Source organism: Gopherus evgoodei, chromosome 4, assembly GCF_007399415.2.
Source record: "Gopherus evgoodei ecotype Sinaloan lineage chromosome 4, rGopEvg1_v1.p, whole genome shotgun sequence".
NCBI lineage: Eukaryota > Metazoa > Chordata > Testudines > Testudinidae > Gopherus > Gopherus evgoodei.
Genome location: NC_044325.1, coordinates 12,523,442 through 12,545,215, shown reverse-complemented (window position 1 = coordinate 12,545,215; position 21,774 = coordinate 12,523,442). Strand labels below are relative to the sequence as shown.

Here is a 21,774-nt window from a genome sequence, read left to right as displayed (position 1 = left end):
CAGAGGCTAATATGAAAAAATGGATCCTCCAAACAGGGTCCAGGAACAGCATCCTGGAAGAAATGCCATCAGCTTCTCCTCTGCTAATTCAGCATTTCCACAGATGCAGAGTTCCCTGATCTTTCATTTGTTTTTGTTATTAGGGTTAGTCCTGTGGCTGTTTTATTCCTTAAATTGCAGGGGATGAGTTGGCACAGACATTTTTCACCTAGGTAAGAAGGCCTAGTGTTTGTCTACATGAGGAATTTTTGCACTGGTATAAGTAAACCATTGTAAAAATCCCTAATGGGACAAGTCCTTGGGCTAGTAAGTGCCTGGCAATTTTTTTTTCCAAGTGGCTATATCTATATCTAACAATATGAAATGCACAGGTGTAAGAGCTATAAATATAATTTAAAAAAACCCAGAAGCTTCAATTTTACAGAGATTGATACCTTAGGTTCAATCACTAGCCAAAGAAAGTTTCCCGCTTCCTGCAGGTGAGTGGATTTCTTAGGCCTGTGCCTTTAAGTTTTTACTGTAGTAGTAAGATAAACCTTTTCATATTAAAATCTGCTTTATCAAATCATCATTTTTTAAATCAGATTATTAGAAGAATTTGTAAATCATATCCAAGAACTACAGGTAATGGATGAAAGGATTCAAAGAAAGGTGGAGAAGCTAGAACAGCATTGCCAGAAAGAAGCCAAGGAATTTGCCAAGAAAGTACAAGAGCTGCAGAAAAGCAACCAGGTAAGAACTAAGGTGTATAGTCAATATTAAATTATAAAAGCTATTGAAAAATGCGTTATCCTATAAAAAAAAAAATTCTCAATACAGTGGGCCCATAATTTGCAATCAGATCTCTGTAAACAGTTCCCTTTAAAAAAAAAAATGGGTGCGGTGTGTGTCTTATCTGTTGCTGGGCGGGCTCTTCAACCCCTACAAGTTGTATTGCCAACTGCAGGGGTTCTCATGAAGGCCATATGTTCAATCACTGTGAGGAGCTTTAGCACAGGGTTTCTCAAACGGGTTGCCGCTTGTGTAGGGAAAGCCCCTGGCTGGCTGGGCCAGTGTTTTTCCCTTCCCCTGTCCACAGGTCTGGCTGATCGCAGTTCCCACTGGCCACGGATCGCTGCTCTGGGGCAATGGGAGCAGCTGGAAGCGGCGGCCAGTAAGTCCCTCAGCCACTCCCATTGGCCAGGAGCAGCAATCCAAGACCAAGAGCTAGGAATTCCTCCCCACTCTCCTGGGATTTGTTGGCAACTATCTGCTAGGGGAGAGGATTAAAGGGGAGGAAAATAATCTCTCTTAAATGCAGTACTTACATTGTAGTAGCTAATGGCTATGTACTACAGTGAAACTCATTTATAATGGAGTGAAGCTTTGAGTAGCAGACCCTGCCCTGCTTTCTAGAATGCATGAGGACTAGCATACTTCCACAGTGAAGTGAGTACAAGAGTGAGGTGTCAATAGCCAACCATGTCAAGCATTAGGAGCATAGTTATATAAGAATTAAAATCACTGCTATTGAGCTGCTCAGGAACATGCAGAACAAAAGTTAGGGATAACTTTTCGTCCGTGTGTGCAACTCATTGCCATGGGATGTTGTGATGGCCAAAAACATAACTGCGTTCAAAAAAGAATTAGATAAGTTCATTGATAGGTCCATTAATGACTATTAGCCAAGATATTCAAGGATGCAACCCTACCATGCTCTGGGTGTCCCTAAATCTCTGATTGGCAAAACAAGCTTCTGGCAGTCTTCCCTCTGAATCATCTAACCACAGCCATTATCAGAAGACAAGATACTGTGTTAGATTGGACATTCTTATGTTGTTACAAATCCAAATTTTGGGTGCTAATCTGGGATGTGAGTATCAGTCAACTAAGAATAAAATTATAAAATATGTATCTTATTTGCAGTATTTTATGCATAACTTAAAATGTTCGTTTGAAACCATATACATTTGAAGTTTGTGTGTCTGTGTGTGGATTTGGCCCCATATCTTTTAGCATAGAGAGAGGCAAAGTTTAGGGTACAATACACATTTGTAATTAAAGTCACATCTGATTTTGATACTTTACAAGTTATGTTTGGTATTTTACATAAATATCTCTCTGCTAAAAGATATGGGGCCAGATCCTCAGCTGGTGTAAATCAACATAACTCCACTGATTTCAGTAGAGCTACATCAGTTTACATCAGCTGAGCACTGGCCAACTAACTTGTTTTATTAGTTTTAAAATACTAAAATTCCAGTTCTGATTATAGATTATTGCCTTTCATCTTCAGTGTTTGCTTATGGTGGGTCTCAACCTATTTACCATTGCGGACTGCTTTTGTAGCTCTTTGTGTTATGTGGGCTGCATCCACACAATATACATACTGCCTGTATGGCCCTGAGGAAATCACATGGGCCGCAGCTGTGTGCTGATTGGGCCGTAAACCAGCCATGGGTTGAGAACCACTGGGTTATATGGCTCTTCAGAAAAGTGTAGAGAGTAAGTGAACTCTGGGTAATTAGGGTTACACTCTAAATGAAGCATATACAGTAACTTCTCCCTCAACGTTGTACTTATGTTCCTCAAAAATGTGACTTTAAGCAAAATGATGTTAAGCGAATCCAATTTCCCCATAAGAATTAATGTAATTGGGGGCGGGCGAGTTAGGTTCCAGGGAAACATTTTTTTTTGCTGGACAAAAGGCATTGCATACATTTTAAACCATTTTAAACAAGCAGTTTAATACTACAATCATCATTGCTGAGTATGAAGCAATGGGAGGTGCCCCTGCCTTACCCTGCACAGGCATGGCCCACTGGTACTGCAGACCACGAGGCAGGCAAGGAGGCTGAAAGTGCCGTAGGCTAGGAGAAGCACGTTGCGCAGCAGCAGCTGCATCTTCCCCTACTGTGCCAGGGGCAGGGGACTCAACCCTCAGCCCACCCATCCACCCTTCTCCCAAGTCCCACCCTTAACCTGCCTTCTCCCCCCCCCTTTACTCCGCACACTGCATCCTTGCTCCTCCCTCCCCTGCCTCCTGCCCATGGCAATCAGCTGGTTTGCGGTGTTCAGGAGGCAGGAGAGGGAGGGGGAGCCTCCACGCCGAGTCCTTGCTCCTTCCCGCTCCCTCCTGAATGCTGCAAACCAGCTAATTGCAGTGGGCACGAGGCAAGGGAAGCGGGCAGGAGGTGCTGTGGGGGACATAGGGGAGCTGATAGGGGCGCTGCCAGCTGTGGACAAAGCAGGCAGCCAAATGACGTTATAGCAGAGCATTGCACAACTTTAAATGAGCATGTTCTGTAATGGAGCAGGACCGTAAGAGCGAAACAACATTAAGCGAGAAGACGTTAAGTGGGGAGTTACTATATCTCTTTCCCCATCACAGGAGTTCTCTCGAGCTGTGAGAGCACTGAGCTTGTAATTTAGGTGTCCAGTTTGGTTTGCTTGTCATTGTGACTCACACTAGATAGAATCAATAGTTTACTTTTATTTTATTTTTTTTAAGTACAGTAAGTGGAAAAATTGGGTATTGTATATGCATGTCTGTGTTCTCCCAGGTTGCCTTCCAACATTTCCAAGAACTGGATGAGCACATCAGCTATGTAGCAACTAAGGTCTGTCACCTTGGTGACCAACTGGAGGGGGTAAACACGCCACGGCAACGGGCTGTGGAGGCTCAGAAACTGATGAAATACTTTAATGAGTTTCTGGATGGAGAGCTGAAGTCTGATGTTTTTACAAACTCTGAAAAGGTAAGAGCTGTCAGCGGGATAAAAGCAGTTCAAAGCAATAAGCAGTACTGCCCTAATTGCAAGCTGCTACCATGACTTACCATGGTCAGACTTCAAACCAGTGAGTGACTGACTTCTTAAAGTTTCATTGTTCTGAAATGTAAATTAACAACACTAGCCTGCAGATTGCTGATAAAGCATTTGTATTCAGTGATTCTTAATTTGGCAATGTTGGCATTTTTCATTTTATGAAATTATAAGAGATTTGAAAAATGCTGAGAGGGCAGCTTTAGAATGCAGACAGAAATCTCTTGCCTTTTTTTCTTTGAACCCCTCCCTCACCTCAGTTCCACTCAATAATCCATAAAGTTTTTGAACACAACGTCTGAGATTCTGTTGTGCTGGGCCAGTCTACTGGCCATGGATACTTATAATTGGGGTGTGCTTTTGGGCTATGTAAAGCCTATGGTGGTGTGTTCTCTCCTCTCACCAAGATTTGGGGGAAATAGGCATGAAAGCTGAGACTTCTTAAAAGAACTGTAAAGAAGAAAGTTTCTAGATGTCCTTCCTGAGGAAGATACCTATGAAAGCATAAATCAGTATAAACTGACTAGTGGGACTGAAAGGAACAAACTGCAGAAGTGGAGGCCAGCTGCTGCAAGAAACAGGATACAGAGATATCTTCATGCAGTATGTAAAATGAATGTTACATTTGAGATGTATCCCAAATAATCATCTCGCTAACCCAAAGTACTGCGCATGGTGTGCATGGTGGATAGGAATTGCCACATTTGGGATGGGAAAAATTTATTTTGCAGGCCTGGCAAAAATGTTAAGGATGGCTGGCTATACTTGAAATACATCCTATGGGAGAGATGTGAGTCATAGCTCAGGGTTAATAGCCATCCCCCTACTGCTTAGCTGAAAACATATCATAGGGAAATTAGAAACTAACCATTTCATATGTCCATACTCCATAGCTGCCAGTTGCACAGTGTTGTTTGGATCATTGTCTGTGGGTATACAGTAATTGCTGTTTGGCACTCTGCATTAGTCAGTGAGAGTGTGTGGAAAAGAGCTCCTGTCCTTCAAGAAAAATGAGAACAAATTTAAATTAAAAAAAAAAAAAAAAAAAGGCATCACAAGCAGACAAAACCTTTTCCAGATCTGTATATAAAAGTTATTTGTAGTAACTTTCTAAGCTAGACACAGATAAAACTTGCATACATTTTATTTTAAGAAGTGCTTACCGTTCACCTCCATATAAAATCCCATGTAGTAACATGAAATTTAAATAGTACAGTGCAGGTTAGAATAGTTACTTTTGAGCCCACTGCAGTGTCATTGTTAAGTAGCTAGTATTTTCATGCCATTCATAATTAGAAGTTCCGTAGCACTTTCCACTGAAAGATCCCAAAATATTTGAATAGATTTTAAGGTGGGGAAAAGATTTGACAAACATGAATTAATTCTAGCACCACCCAGTGAAGTAGGATCTGCATCTTACAGGTTTGGGTGTGAAGGAGAAAATTAGGCACAGGCCAAACGATTTGCTTTAGACCGCAAAGGAAGCCTGTGGCAGAGCTGGGAGTAGAAACTAGATTTTCTAGATACAAGTAATCCTATGTAGATACTAGGTAAGTCTGGTGCTTGAATATTGATTGTGCTCTGTAACTTTAACATTACCTCCTAATTCAAATCATAAGTAGAGATAATATTTATAGGAATAAGGGGGAACCTGCTTAGATATGTGCTTTACCATCTCCTTGTACCCACAACAATTTTAAGTGCAATCCTGTGTGCGCTCTAAAAGTAAAATATCAACATTTCTTTGTCTGTTATATGATCTTAGAGCCCAAATGTCTGTGTACATTTCACTGCTTTTGGGGTAACAGCACCTCCTGGGTTGCCCTTGCATTATCCCCACATAAATGCAGGATTTACTCTAACATTTTTACCACAGTGTTAAGATAATTTCTTTCTTGGACACTTAATGATTGTGCCTGGGTAAACTGTTATTGCCTTATTGACCTCATGTGTGCAAATTCTTTCCTGAAGTCTAGTTGGATTTTTTTTCTCTTTTCTACTTTTGGATTGTTCTTTCAATCTTGCCACTTGTTAACTGCTCTGAATAATCCTCCCACATTTTTATTTCTGTAATATCATATCTCTGCTTTGCAGTCTGTTCCCCAAACTGTATGTATCCAATTTCTTCAGCCTTCAGAAGGCATATCTTCTGTTCCTCATCACTTCTGTTGCCCTACTTTGGAGGGACTGGTTAACCAATCCTCTTTCTGTAATGAGAAGCCTATAAGTGAGCAAAGTGCTCCAGATGTCACTTTTCTAAAGATGGATAAAATAATCACCTTCTTAGTTTTATCAGTGATACCCAGATTAGTGTTTGCTCTTTAGCAACATCATTTTAGCATGTGCTCATGTTTAATGTGTTTGCTGTCATCTTCAAATCCTTCTCTGCATTACTGCTCTGTAATCAACATTTTGCTGTTTTGTCCTTTACACGGATTAAAATACATTACCTTGAATTTTTTTATTAAAACTTCCTCCTGTTCATCTCAGTCCATATTTTTCTAAATTCTTTAGGTACTTCTAGTCTTTAACTTGTGTGTGTGTGTGTGTATTTTTAATAGCATCTGTATTTATTTTGATTTAATACAGTTCATTGAGGTCTGATTCAATTAAAAACTAAGTGTGCGGATTGAAGTAGAAACCATGGAAAATTGATTTGTCGTGGCTTCTGTTGTACACAGGTGTTATTGAATTCTGGACCTTCAGTTAAGAAGTTGGTTAATAAATGTGAGAAAATATATATATAATTTGTATTATTGTAGTGTCTACAAGCCTTACGAGCTCACAAAAACAACTGGCAGGAAGTGCAGAGAGACCACATGATGTTCATATCTCCTTAATCCTGTCAAATCTAGCAGCATTCTTTTGTTGGTGGTTTTAACTAGGGCTGTCAGCTAATCACAGTTAACTCGTGATTAATCGCGATTAATTTTTTTTGCGTTAATCACACTGTTAAACAATAGAATGCCAATTGAAATTTATTAAATATTTTTGGATGTTTGTCTACGTTTTCAAATCTATCAATTTCAGTTACAACACAGAATATAAACTGTACAGTGCTCACTTTATATTTTTGATTACAAATATTTGCACTGTAAAAATGAAACAAAATAGTATTTTTCAGTTCACCTCATACAAGTACTGTAGTGCAATCTCTTTATCATGAAAGTGAAACTTACAAATGTAGTGTTTTTTTGTTACGTATTTTATTCAAAAACAAAACAATGTAAAACTTTAGAGGCTACAAGTCCACTCAGTTCTCCTACTTGTTCAGCCAATTGTTAAGAGAAACAAGTTTGTTTACATTTATGGGAGATAATGCTGCCCACTTCTTAATTACAGTGTCACCTGAAAGTGAGAACAGGCATTCACATGGCACTGTTGTAGCTGGCATTGCAAGATATTTACATGCCAGGTGCACTAAAGTTTCATATGCCTCTTCATGCTTCAGCCATTGTTCCAGAGGACATGCTTCCATGCTGACGACACTTGTTTTTTTAAAAAAAAATGCATTAATTAAATTTGTGACTGAATTCCTTGGGGGAGAGTTGTCTCTCCTGCTCTGTTTTATCCACGTTCTGCTATATATTTCATGTTATAGCCGTCTCGGATGATGATCCAGTGCATGTTCATTTTAAGAATACTTTCACTGAAAATTTGACAAAAGAAAGCTACAGCACTCAACCCAAGGTTTAAGAATCTGAAGTGCCTTCCAAAATCTGAGGGACACAGGGTTGAAGCATGCTTTCAGAAGTCTTCAGAGCAACACTCTGATGTAAAAACTATAGAACCTGAACCACGAAAAAAGAAAATCAACCTTCTGCTGGTGGCATCTGACTCAGATGATGAAAATGAACATGGGTCAGACTGCACTGCTTCGGATCATTATTGAGCAGACCTCATCATCAGCGTCGACGCATGTCCTCTGGAATGGTGGTTGAAGCATGAAGGGGCATATGTATATTTAGCGCATCTGGCATGTAAATATCTTATGACACCGGCTACAGCAGTACTATGCAAATACCTGAAAGTGAGAACAGACAACATTATAAACAAAAAGCAGGCAGTATTATCTCCTGCAAATGTAAACAAACTTGTTTTGCTGAGTGATTGGCTGAACAAGTAGTAGGACTGATTGGACTTGTAGGCTCTAATGTTTTACTTTGTTTTATTTTTTAGTTCAAATCTCTTTTGTACATAATTCTATATTTGTAAGTTCAACGTTCATGATAAAGAGATTGCATTATAATACTTGTATTAGATGCATTGAAAAATACTATTTCTTTTGTTTTTACTGTGCAAATATTTGTAATAAAAATAAACAAAGTGAGCACTGTACACTTTGTATTCTGTAATTGAAATCAATATATTTGAAAATATAGAAAACATACAAAAATATTTAAATAAATGGTATTCTATTATTGTTTAACAGGGCTATTAATTGCATGATTAAAAAAAAATCACGATTACTTTTTAAATCTTTTGACAACCCTAGTTTTAACATAGTGGCTAGGATTTTCTTTACCCCACTCAAGGTGCCCTCCAGTCCCCAGGGCTGCAATAATAAAGCTTCAAAAACCATCATGGAGGCATTTTGTTTGGGCCTGTCAACAAACTTCAGCTTTTAAAGGGCTTCAGTAACATCCAGCTGTAACATTTGCAGTTGCAAAAGCTGTGATTTGCTTTTTCATAATTTTAACTCAGCCTGCTAAAACTGTCACTAAAATCTGTACAGCCACCCTTTATCATGATGACTGACAGTGAAAAGACAAATTATCTTAGTCACCTCTCAAAAGTTTTCCTGTCTATGGGCAAATAGGAGTTTGCAAACTGTATTAACTGCACTGGTTATTTTTTTGTAACTAAATATTGACAAGGGTGTTTGTTATAAGCTGTTATTTTATAGCCCCAGAATTAAACTCCCTTTCATCTGAAACATAGCCTCTGCCTTAGAAGAAATAATTTGTATGTGATTTCTTCCCCACACCCTCCTGTAGCATGATTTTAGAAACTCTAGAGATGCTCTACTTTAACCCTCCAGGCATTGTCATGATTGCCTTTTCTGGTTGAAAAAAAGTCAGGGTGCTGCTTCTGACCTGGCTGGAACGGTCATTAGCCACTTTAACCTGGGGTTTAGCAGAACATCACAACATTACTCTCAGACTTTTCTAGTTCAGGAGTGGGATATTGAGCTAAATCTTGAATTCAGATCCCTTGCACACTGTAATGTTGCAGTAGCACTAGACACATGAGCTAGCTGTTTTTATAGGTTTAAGATGCCTTATTGTGATCCTGTAACAAAGAGGCTTGTGTTTACATGAAATTGTATGAACTGCTAGTATGTAAATGAAGATTGATATGACATAATAAAAACATGCTGAGAGTTCTGAAGCAGTTTTTACTTTCCATGTGGATACCAAGCAACTTTAAAAAGAGCGGAGGGGGAAATTGTGAAGAAAGAGAGAAATCTTATAGCCATAACTTTTAGGGTTTTTTAGTAAATTTATGACTTTCCTCCCCCAATAGATTAAAGAGGCAGCTGATATTATTCAGAAGTTGCATCTGATTGCACAGGAATTACCTTTTGACAGGTAAAATCCAATTCAAACATTTAAAATAATATTTGGAAGAGCTATAACTTTATTGTGTAACTTCAGTTTTTTTCTGGTGCCTGGCGTCAGCTGATTTCTTTAATAGTTTTTGACATGAAGAGTGTATTTGTTTATTTGTATGTATTTAGGATCACCTTTGAACATACACCTCAAAGAACTCTAAATTTTGCTGGAAACAACCTAATTTGAGTGTGCTTATTTCCTTGTAAATTGTATACTAATTTCTTACAGATAAAGCTTGAAATATCATTGTCTTCCTGTTCCATATGTTGTTGAACCCTAACTACAATTGACAGCAAAAGTGTTCACTTAACATTTTAATACTTGTTTGAATTTTTTTTGTGTGTATTTTGATTAATAGTACGTTTTTTGATTTAACAGGTTTTCTGAAGTAAAATCAAAAATAGCAAGTAAGTTTCCTCCCCCATTCAGCCAATTTTTTGCTCAATCTTAACTTGTGTTGCTTGGTTCTCTAATCTGCTTTTATTGACAACATTCAACTGTCTGTCTTTATTTCTTTGTCAAAAACTTCCTTGCAAAGCCTGATGAATATTTTTTTTTTCTTTTCAGGTAAGTACCATGATTTAGAGTTGCAACTGATTCAGGAGTTTACCAATGCACAGAGAAGGGGGGAAATCTCCAGAATGCGAGAAGTAGCAGCCGTTTTACTTCACTTCAAGGTAAGGACTGAGTTTTTAACTCTAGAAGCACATGCTGCATTAAGTACCTTTCTGAATGGATACAGTAATGAAGCTGGTCTAGACTTCTGAAGAAAATGGGTCTGAGAAAGTTCATCCTTTTGATAAGTCTTCTATTAAAACTAAGTAGACTGTTTTCTGTAATTGCTGCATTTTCTTTATTGAATTGTCTTTATGTAATGATATTTCACAATAGTGTAAGCATAGAAAACATATTAATTTCTATTTTTTTCCATCCCATAGGGCTATTCCCACTGTGTTGATGTATACATAAAGCAATGTCAAGAGGTAGCGTGTTTTAAAACCAGATATACCTTTATTTTTGGGTCAATTATTTGTGCATGCATTTTATTAATATTGATACCTATTGGTTTGGAGATCTTACATTGTAATGTGCCTTTAATCTCTAGGGAGCTTACTTGAGGAATGATATATTTGAAGATACAGCCATCCTCTGTCAGCGAGTGAACAAACAAGTTGGAGATATCTTTAGTAGTCCAGAGACTGTATTGGCCAAACTTATTCAAAATATATTTGAAGTCAAACTTCAGGTATTTAAAATTTGGTATATTAAAGTTGGTTGTTAAGAATGAGTAAGAAGATTCCTTAAATACTTCTAGTAACAAAATCCTAAAGAATCTATATTGTTTGTAATATTTTGAGTAACCTTACTCATGGAAAAATCACTTTTGACTGCTCTTTAAAAATGACAACAAACACTATCAATTAAGGATGTTAAAGTAGCCATTTGTGTACTATAAGCACAAGTAAGCAAGAATACATAAAAAACAAATATACGCAGACTTAAACTGGAAGAATAGATGTATTCACTAATGATTCTGATTATGTCATTCAATGTCAGGCACATACTTGGTCTATCTCTGCAGCCCCAACATCAAAAATTTGGGAAAGGAAAAATTTCTGTTTAGTTAATATCTTTAATCCTTTTACTCTTTGAGTCAGATTTCCAGTGTGAGGCTAGCATTGAATATGCTAAAATAATGTATGCCAAGGAATAGGGTCCCACAACTAATATAGTAGTAGTATGAAAACCTGCTGTAGCTGAATGACAGTCCCTCATTCTGCAAATACTTATATATGTGAGTAAAGTCAGCGTGACTACTCACCTGTGTAAAGCTATTTCTCTGTAGGTGTGTAAGATCTTTGTCCTTCCGATCTAGAACAATATTGTTAGAGCCTAATCATAAAATTGAAGGTTCCTTAGATTTAATTCTTGGGCTTTCCTTGAAGGAGGAGTGATCTGTTTACTTACGATCATGTAAGTGGATCTAAATTATTCACTTGTTCATCAGTTGTGTTCATTTACTCTGTTTGTGTACTAAGAATGCATGTAGACTGCCAGTCATTTTGCTCTGAAAATCAGATGCTTTGGCTCTTATACCTTGGGTTTTGTACATAAGCAGTTCAAAGATATTTCAAACAGTAGACGTCTGCAATTTCAAACTAGTTTCCTTAAACTAAACACGTTTATCTAAAACCCTGGAGTTAAATGTAAGATATCTGTAAATTGAGATGAAAAAATAAATATGTATGACTGTGTTATATAAGATGTGATACTTTCTTGGGGGTTTATTGTTAAGGCTAAGTTTTAGTTAGGGGTATTTTTAGTAAAAGTCATGGACTTACCCATGACCCCAATCCATGACTTTTACTAAAAATACCCCTGACTAAAAGTGGAGGAGGGGGGCACAGGTGCTGGGGAGTGGAGGGGGGGTGCAGGTGCTCAAGGGAGAAGGGAAGGTTTGCGGAGGCTGAAGCAGGCTCCCTACCCATCTCCTGGGAAGCGGCAACCCTAGCTCCACATGCTGCCTCTGCTCTGCCCCAAGGCCCAGTTTTATAGCTACCATTTCCTGGGAACCACAGCCAGTGGGAGCTGCGGGGGCAGTGCCTGGCTGCCAGCAGAGGTAATATGGGGAGCTGAGGGAGCGATCCCCCCTCCAGATAAGCACTGTCCTTCCCCCCCAATACCAAGCCCTGACCCCCTACACCTAAACTCCTGGAGACGGGTAAGGGGGAGCCCGAAATTGCCCCAGCAGCAGTTGGTGCACCTGGCCCAGGGGCTGCCCGAGCTGTTCAGGTGGCTCCTGGGCCGGCCTCACCAGGCTGCTCCAGAATCCATGACTTTCCGTGACCTCCAAGACAAACATGGAGCCTTATTTATTGTAGATAATATGAAATGTTGATTTTTCTTATTCCATTAACTGAGATTATGCCTCCATTTTATAGAGTAATGTAAAGGATCAGTTAGAAGAACACAGGAAGTCAGATGCAGAACAGTATCTTAAGAATCTTTATGAGCTGTATACAAGGTAGCTATAATTTGATTATTAACATTTTGTTGTGTAAGTAGCATCTTGTGAAAGGTTCATTTGTTGTTAAGAGGTGGAAAGAAAGGCAGCAAAATAGTCATCCAATTTTTAGAGGAAGTTGGAATTTTCGTCCTATCTGCCTTGACAGTTTTCCTTTTTAAATTGTGTGACCTTTTAGAAAACAGCTGCTGTTGTACTTTTAAAGAAAGTATCTAGATTTTTGAAGAATCAGAGACTGACATTATTTATCAAAGTATATAACACCCTACTCTTGTAATATGAAAAGTGTAATTAACAATTTGCACTTGTACCATATGTATAAAGCTTTAAGAAAGTTGTGATTTTTTTGGGGGGGCGGGGGGTGTCCAAAACTTGTGGCCACATTTTGTGGAAGTTATGGTTTGGGGTGCAGCTGTGTATGTGGCTGGGGTTACAAGACCAAAACTCTTGCTTTGTAACTGACTAGATGTTGAGTTGGAAGCACACCCTCCACAAGGGGCTGGATACCCCCCCCTTCCTCCAATCCTTTCACCCTAGAGCTAGCCCTAACTCAGAAACCCCTGGAGATGCTGTGGGTGGTTGGCACTGCTGGGCCTCCCCGTCCCAGCCCTCCACCCTGCGGAAAGCATAAGCTCCTGCTTGGCGCCACTCACTGGGTCCTCCCCAAGTGTGTCCCCCAGTACATTCCGGCAGCTGAGGAAGGCAAAATCCTTGAGGTCACACAGGAGACATGACTGGTCAGCAGACCCAGCCCACTCCACTTGGCAGAAGCGAAACTTGGCCGCACCATTGCTGGTGGGGCTGAGTGCACTTGGTGCAAAGGGGAGGCAGCAAGCAAGACGAGCCCCCAGGATTGTGCAGCCCTCATCCGCACGGGTCCTAGGCCTCACTGTCCTCCTTGTCCACCTCCCCCATCACTCCACCATGTCATGATGGAGGGGGATGGATGGGCCAAATTTGAGTAAGCGGCATTGCAAAAAAGTTGTGAGTGTTGAAAGATGCAGTTTCCACACCAAAATCATAGCCTGCCATTTTCTTATATCATTACATATGTGCGTAAATTATACAGAGTTCTTTGTCATTTAAATTTGGTAATGCTCAGATATCCCAGTCAGGATTGGGACCCCATTGTTCTAGGTGTGTTGCAAACATGTAATACTGTAACTCATACAAATGCAACATTTTTTTCTCTGTTTCCTTTGCATAAAGAACTACTAATCTTTCAAGCAAATTGATGGAGTTTAACTTGGGTACTGATAAGCAGACTTTCTTGTCTAAGCTTATCAAATCCATTTTCATTTCCTACTTGGAGAATTACATTGAGGTGGAAATTGGTTATTTGAAAAGTAGGAGCGCTATGATTCTGCAACGCTATTATGATTCCAAAAACCACCAGAAGAGGTCCATTGGCACTGGAGGGTGAGTTTCTTTTTAAAGAAGGGAAAATATAATAAAGGGCAAAAATACAGTGAACATCACTTAAACTGTACGTTGATCATCTGCATAAAAGCTGGCTTCCAAAACCACCATTGTTTTCTGTATTACTTGTGTTATCACATTATATTACCATATATTAAAAGGTTTGCTCCCCTGGATACAAAGGAAATGCTAGATAAATCCATTATATAGTCACATGAAATTAAACTAAATATCTTGACAAGTAAGTTGAAACATAAGCCTTAGTGGTTAGCAGATCTTTCTGCACCAAATATAATACTTTCATCTAATATCTTTCTCAGGCTTAGTGTGAGCCTTATTACTGTAATAAGGCTAAAGACTGACACAACCTGAAATAAATTGGTGTCACACTACCACTTGTGCAACCGTTGACTTCTAAAAGTTGAATAGGAGTAGTTTTTCTGGTGCTTCCGAATTTTTTTGCAAACTGTCACATAGTGAAGATCCTAAGGTGATCAAATTGAACAGACTCAAAGTGGGATCTTTGAAGTGTAGACTCTGTGCACAGCTGAAAGTGTGTTAGCAGTTATGCATTCTTTCCTTTTGTTTATGAAGGAAACAGATTTTGTTTAATGTCTGTTTTTAGACAGTCTTGTAAAATCCCACTCATCTGGGGCAAATAGGAAACTTTTGTGGGCTGCATGATCTAAGTTTTCTCTTTAGTTGTTAGCCCTCATGGCTGCAAAATCAGACTGAATGTACCTAATACTTTAGTTACCATGCGGTGAGTGCAACTGCTGTAGTTACACTGTTGGCCTGAAGGAGAGCTCCAATAGGCCCTGCTGGATCCTTCAGCCTCTCTCTCTTCTGAGTGCATAGAGGGAAGGGGATTGAAGACCAGCAGTTATAATTCCCCCTCCCCTGGTCATGCCTGTTCCCTCCTTTATCCCTGCTGGCTGGAGTAAGAGTTGGAGTCGTCCTGCTGTTCTGCCCTATATTCTTCTGCCCAGCTCTGAGCTCCCGTGCTGAGACAAAAGAAAGGGAGGAGAAGAGAGTGAGTTCCCTAAAATCCTTCAAAGAATCCAGCAGCAGAGAGGGCTAGAGCTGAGCTCTTGGTTCTCCTCCTCAGCAACAACCACATGCGTAGACAGTGAGGGTCTGTAGCACCGAATGTGCATAGCCACATCATACAGATTTATTTCAGGCATCTAAAAGCTCCACAAGGTTATTACTGATCTGGTGTGTAGCCAGGTTAAACATGGATGACCTTGTGGTGCTACCAGTCTGTGCCCAGGCAATGTCCCCTCTTGGTCTCAAGTCCAATCTTCAGGGCTCAGTATGCAGGGATTTTATCTCCAAAGTGGGCTATATGACCAAAAAGTGTCACCCAGTGGTGACCGATGATGACTTCAGTCCTCTTAAGCTCAGTTCTCAAATAACACATCCCTATTACTAGAGCCCTGCAAATCTGCGACATTCGCTTTGTATCCACAACCCATGTTAGCAGATTGTTGATCGGCTGTGGATACAAATTTTGTACCTGCTCAGGGCTCGACCTTTTGCTGATCAAATCAAACCATCTTATCCCAAGAGTCCTCCTCTGGAACTGGGAAACTGTGGTGCTGCAAGTGGAGCAGCTAAGGGGAGGGTTGAGGTGCCTGCCATCAGGAGAATGCTTGAATCTTAGCTGCAGTAGCGGTGCTGAGGCTGCTGAATCTTTGAAGAGCTGCTGTTGAGGTGTAATGGATTTGGTGGCTCACAGAAGAGAACTGATTTGGAGGAAGGGAACGAAGAGAAAAATAATGCGTTGGCAGGAAGAGATCTGATGTTGTAGGGGAGAGAATAAACAGACTGAGATGACTGGAGTTCTGGCTGAATTGTGGTGGAGTGTGCATGGAGGTGAGTCTGGGCATATGAGACTGAGCCAGGGCTGCTTATTGAGTGAATGTTGGGGTGGTGTGATTGTCAGGTGCATGGGGATGTGTAAGAGACAGAAAAACTGGTGTGAGCAGAGAGTCCAATGGGATTTTGTGTGTGTGAAGTGAGAGTTTCAGGAGGTGGGGGGAGCTAAACTCCCACAACAGGATATAAATATACACCATTGAACTCACTGGGAACTACTTGTGTCATGCAGTGGGGAGTACCTAGTCCCTAGGGTGTGGAGGGACATGGCAGAATAGTGTGGGTGTGGTCGTGGTCATGGGGCTTGAAGAGTGGGTTGTGCATGCTAACGTTTGGTAAGGTCAGTAGGTTTTTGTCTGCTCTGGTAAGTTTTTCTTGACCACTTTGCAAGGTTTTATTTATTTAAGTTTTAGTCAAAATACAGATGTGCACCTATTAAGTTATGTTTTAGGCTTCTGTTTACCATGTTAACTATTATAATATTCCCAACGTATTGTTAAACTTGAACATTAACATTTCCACTCGGTGCGATTTCCCTCTGGTGTATTGAATTCTAGTATTCAAGATCTCAAAGAGAGAATAAGACAACGTACAAACTTGCCATTGGGCCCAAGTATTGATACCCATGGAGAAACCTTCCTCTCTCAAGAAGTGGTGGTTAACCTTTTACAAGAAACCAAGCAAGCTTTTGAAAGATGTCATAGAGTAAGTCTGCTTTCTGTGACTTCTATGAGTAGATATAATTTGAATGGCACACAAAAACAAAATTGAGCTAGAAGAAGGAACTGTTTACATCCTCAATTTTAAGAACACATCTTGATTTACAATTAGTTGAAGTCTAATAGGAGGTGGGTGGACTTGGTGCAGAGGCAAGGACTTGAGTCTCATTTAATGAAATAAATTACCTTTTTAAAATCAGGGTCATGGTGAGGTAGCGTAAGACATTGTTTATAGACTTTGTTTCTTAACAAAAGTAAGTCACATAAAACATCTGACCATTTGTTTTAAAAACACTATTTATAACCAATTGAATAAAAATAGCTTTTTACATTTTTTGTTTCTAAACCAGTCCTTATAATTGATTAGCATTTAGTATAACAACTTTGATATGTTGTACAGATGTCAGAGTTTAAAACAAGAAGTTACAAAAATAAGATTAATTTAGATAAGATAATTTCCCTACAAACATTCAACTGTCACATGTATCAGTCTTCTATTATTAATTAATACTATTGATGAGAGGCTGCGGGGGATAATCTTTGCTGTTGCATTGTTTACCTTCTATTTAATCCTTTACTGTTTTCAAATGTTTGTGCCTAATACAAAATAGAATTTTTACTATTGATATAAATCACAGGTTTTTCTGTGCCTCATTGGCTGTGTTGGTGTAGTGCTTTAAAGGTTTAATAAGAACCTTAGATTTAATTACAAACTTTAATTTAGAGAAGCCATAATCATTTTTTGCAAATACACACATCTATTTATAAGAATTATTCTTAAAATGAACAAAACAGAACTCCAAATATTTTGCTGAACTGTCTGTGTGTTAAATAGCTTTTAACATACACCTCTACCCTGATATAACGCTGTCCTTGGGAGCCAAAAAATCTTACCGCGTTGTAGGTGAAACCACATTATATCGAACTTGCTTTGATCCTCTGGAGTACGCAGCCCCGCCCCGCCAGAGCACTGCTTTGCCGCGTTATATCCCAATTTGTGTTATGTTGGGTCACTTTATATCGGGGTAGAGGTGTATTAAATATTGAGAGGATACAGTGTAACCATGGTTATAGCAGAAATAGATACAACATCGGTTAATATTCAGATAACAGACGATTTAGCATTGATAATGTCAGAGTGACGGCACGATGCACAGATAAATTAATCATTTCATCATTATAGTGGTCATTGGTAAAAACTGCTGTAGTTCTAACTCAATTCTAACTTCTGTTCTAACCTTCCTTTTCAGTTGTGCTTTTTTTTTTTTTTTTTTTTTTTTCCCCAAACACATTCCTTTTGGGATGAAATTTTTCAAGTTTGGTCTCAGCCCAAGATTGATTTGTTTGTAAAGTTAGAGCAAAATAAATTCAGGTATTTCTGCATGCATGAATAAATGTTGCACTTTCATAACCAAAACAGATGAAACTAGAAACTTTAAAGCACAATTTATCAAGGAGACATAAAATAAAAACTTCTAAAGGTAAAGAATATTCAAAATTAGTAACTTCATAGGAATGCATTTGAAGAATTAGAATGTGTAGTTTTTATTTTATTTGGACACCTAAACTAAACATACATTTAACTCCAAATGCCAGTGGTCCAAGTCTCCTGTGCTGCAAATATTCTAAACTACAAAGGACCAAAGTCCAGTTGCTGTTCAGACAACTTTAAGAGCCACCTTTTTTAAGTTCTCAAATCCCAAATAGTGTTGTGGTTTTTTTGTTTCATTTTTTATGAAAAAGAAAAGGCAGTGCATCAGATTTTGCTATAGAAATATCTAGGATGAGATTTTAGAATTTTGTGCATATAAAAATATACTCACACCATGCAGTTACTGAAATTGTATTTGTGCACATGGTAACTGACCATGGAAAAGACAAGTTAGATGTGTACTGTTACCCTGGCAGTGCATACAGTCATAGTAACTATGTATCAATTATTCAAACATGCAGCTCTAAAAATCTGAGCACAACTGCCTAATCAAACGTATGCATGAAAATTTCAACATGTGATGATTGTCTATAGTCCTATATTATATATTGATATATAAGGGCAGATCCTCAGCCAGTGTAAACAGTCTCACTTTATTGACTTCAATGGAACTATAACAGTTGACACCATCTGAGGATCTATTTTATTATTTTGAAAGTGCTCTGTAATTTTAAGTCTTCTGCAATCACTGTTTATATATTTTTTAAAAGTGTGTACAAAGGATTGTCTACACATTAAGTTATTCACGAATAGCTCTGTACGTGGTCACATTGTTCTGGAATAAGTGTGTCCACATATGGAGTTATTCTGAAATATCTTGTGTGCTTTAAATTCACATCCTACCCTAATTCAAATAAACTTCCAAGTGTAGACAACAAGTTTTAACACTAAGTATCAAAATATTTGTTGTTCTTTTTAAAGCTCTCTGATCATTCTGATTTACCGAAGAATGCATTCAGAATTTTTTCTATGCTCGTGGAGTTTTTGTGTATTGAGCATATTGATTATGCCTTGGAAACTGGACTTGCTGGTAAGCATAATTCTGTCTTTTGTTTTCTTAAATGTGTGGTATTTCATTATAAAATTGCACAACATTAACTTGCATAGATCTCAAGGCCAATCACTGAAGAGTATGAAGTGCTCTGAATGCATTGACCAATGAAATTAGAAACATTAATATGTGCTAAGTGTGTTGATTAAGGGAATTTAATTTATTTGGAATCCAAAATATAAGCTTCTAAAGCACAGCTTACATGTGGGAAATCAGTACAGACTGACAGACAATGATTATTCAGAAATATCTGGAGGCTTTATTTCTTGCATCATAAGAATCTGAGCACGATCATTCCTTTCCTACCTCTTTCACCTTCTCCATAAAAAGAGAATAAGGTTTTTATAGAGTGTGTTTATTTAGTGTGTGGTTTTACATGTATATGTTATATAGAGGAATACTTGTTATATAGAAAGACTTTTCTCGTATTTACTTTTTAAAAAAACCTCTTTTGTTTGTGTGTGCAACTTTTAATATTTTAGGTAAACTTCTCAAAGTAAATTTTTTTTCTGTTTCAACTGTTTTGAAGAATAAACTACATGTGGTTACAGAGTTATAAGTCTTTCGTACAATTTGCTGCCTTTCGTTGATAAGCAAAATTCCTATCAATATTAGTGGAAGTCCATTGAAGTTACCCTTTGTACTATCTGCATACAAAGAATATTGTATATAGACTTCTAGGGTAATTATGAAAAAATCTCCTGTGATTTAGGCTTGGTCTGCATTACAGAATTAGGTCAACATAAGGCAGCTTCTGCTGACCTAATTATGTCAGTGTACATACTACATCCTTGATCCCCCCGATATAAGTTCCCTATTACACCAACATCAGAACTCCACCTCTGCAAGAGGCATACAGTTTATGTTGGTGTAGCTAGGCTGATGCAGTGTCTATGTAGACACTGCATTACTTACCTTGGCTGTTGGCTGTCATAAAGCCATGAAATTGACAAGAAAGCTGGGGCGGGTAGAGGGGCTCCAGCTAGAGCCCAGCTGTTCTCAGGCTCCCCACTTCCAGCTGGGCTGCCCCCTTCCCGCTGAGAGCCTGGCTGCCCCCTGGCTCCCAGCCCAGCTGATGCCCAGGCTCCCTGCTCCGCCTGTGCCTGCCTGGCTCCCTGTGAGGAGCCCTGGTGCTGCCCAGTGGCAGGGAACTGAGAGCCAGGGGTGCAGCTGGGCTCCCGGCAGGGAACTGTATGGGAACAGTCCTCCACACTGCCCCTCAAGTCAGTGGAAGTGCTCCTGGTGAGGATGTGCACCAGGGTAGTGTGGACATGAACCACTGTGGTGGGTGTAAGTCACCCTAACATAGGTCGACTTATGTTTCTAGTGTAGATGTGCTCTTAGATGCCTAACTCCCATTTTCAAAGTGACTGAAGTTCTTAGGAGCCTATATCCCATTGATTTTAACTTAAGTACTTTTTTGAAAATTTTACCCTTATCCTTAGAAAGGATAGTGATACAGATTACATGCACTGTATTTTTTTTATGATCCTAAATAAATGTTTCCGCCTTAGGCATTCCTTCTCCTGACTCTAAAAGTGCAAACCTTTATTTCCTGGATGTTGTACACCAGGCCAATACTATATTCCACTTGTTTGACAAGCAGTTTAATGATCATCTGATGCCATTAATCAGGTATGTCAGGTGTTATGTTTTGCATTTCTTCTGTGAATATGTATGGTGGTCATTGCTAGAAAATTATGAATTTCATTTGTGTTACCATTAATACAGTTAAATATTTTTATTAAAATAAATTTACTTTAAGAATAATTCAAATTATTGATGATGTAAGATGTAGAAAATTTAGTGTTTATATAAATCTGACTTTTAATCAGTAAATTTGGAAGAGGAGCCTTTTAGTCTATTATGCTGATATGCAGCATATTGGCATGCAGAGCAGTCTTGGCTCACTCTTTGGTCCACTGGGGATTGGCAGCAAGATGGAAGCAGACTGCTCATTTCAGAGGCAACTCCCTCTGAACTACAGCAGAGTGTCACCCACCTCTGGGTCAGCAAATACAGTTGTAGGGTCTTCTGACTTTTGAAGTAGCTCCATCCATTAGTCCTTGATTACAAAGACAGATAACTGCATCCAGTCTGGTACTTTCTGGGAGAGGCCGGGTGGGGAATCCTGAAGTACTCCTGTTCTCGCTAGCAACCAAAGCAAATGGATTTGATTTGCATTATGTTTGACTGTTATGATTTTTCCCTACTATTTTTATAGCTCTTCTCCTAAGTTATCTGAATGCCTTCAGAAGAAAAAGGATATAATAGAACAAATGGAGATGAAACTGGACGTGGGCATTGATAGGCAAGTGAAGTTTTAAACTTTCCATCAATCACTGCTCTACTTACCATTTTTAACACAAAGAAGTTTTGCCTTAGCTTGTTTTTCCTGCCGGGAAGTAATCATTTAGAACCACGGAATTTATTTCCTTTGAAATCCAAACCATAAATCAGAGATCACACTGAACTTTTGTCAAGAAAAAAATAATTTTGGGAGGCTGAAATTTTTCCATTATTGATTTTTGACCTTAAACTAATACTTTTGGGAAGAGTGAGCAAAATGTTTCATCCACTTTTGGGTTGAGGGAATGAGATCATTCACAATTTTCCTCTGTCTCTCTAAAAAACAAACAAAAAAACCCCAAAACACTTCATGTTTTGGGCTCTGGGGGAAAAGCTCACATACAGAATGTTGAAACTTTAAATTTTAAAATATTTAAAGAGCAGTATATGTGACAGACTGAAAGAGATTAACGGACTTGC

General features: G+C 38.8%; 1 protein-coding gene across 2 annotated transcripts in view; it reads left to right on the top strand.

Annotated features, from left to right (window-relative positions):
- The window catches only part of EXOC5 (exocyst complex component 5), a 47,136-nt gene that overhangs the window by 13,716 nt on the left and 11,646 nt on the right, over positions 1 to 21,774 (top strand). The window contains exons 3-15 of one of the 2 annotated variants that reach the window (XM_030563000.1): positions 585 to 732; positions 3,543 to 3,737; positions 9,330 to 9,394; positions 9,797 to 9,825; positions 9,986 to 10,095; positions 10,357 to 10,401; positions 10,524 to 10,664; positions 12,361 to 12,443; positions 13,653 to 13,862; positions 16,301 to 16,448; positions 18,876 to 18,984; positions 20,520 to 20,640; positions 21,230 to 21,316. In XM_030563000.1, the coding sequence (XP_030418860.1) occupies positions 585 to 732; positions 3,543 to 3,737; positions 9,330 to 9,394; positions 9,797 to 9,825; positions 9,986 to 10,095; positions 10,357 to 10,401; positions 10,524 to 10,664; positions 12,361 to 12,443; positions 13,653 to 13,862; positions 16,301 to 16,448; positions 18,876 to 18,984; positions 20,520 to 20,640; positions 21,230 to 21,316 (1,491 nt within the window). The remainder of the gene's footprint in view (positions 1 to 584; positions 733 to 3,542; positions 3,738 to 9,329; positions 9,395 to 9,796; positions 9,826 to 9,985; positions 10,096 to 10,356; positions 10,402 to 10,523; positions 10,665 to 12,360; positions 12,444 to 13,652; positions 13,863 to 16,300; positions 16,449 to 18,875; positions 18,985 to 20,519; positions 20,641 to 21,229; positions 21,317 to 21,774) is intronic. The other variant, XM_030563001.1, reaches the window with a different exon arrangement.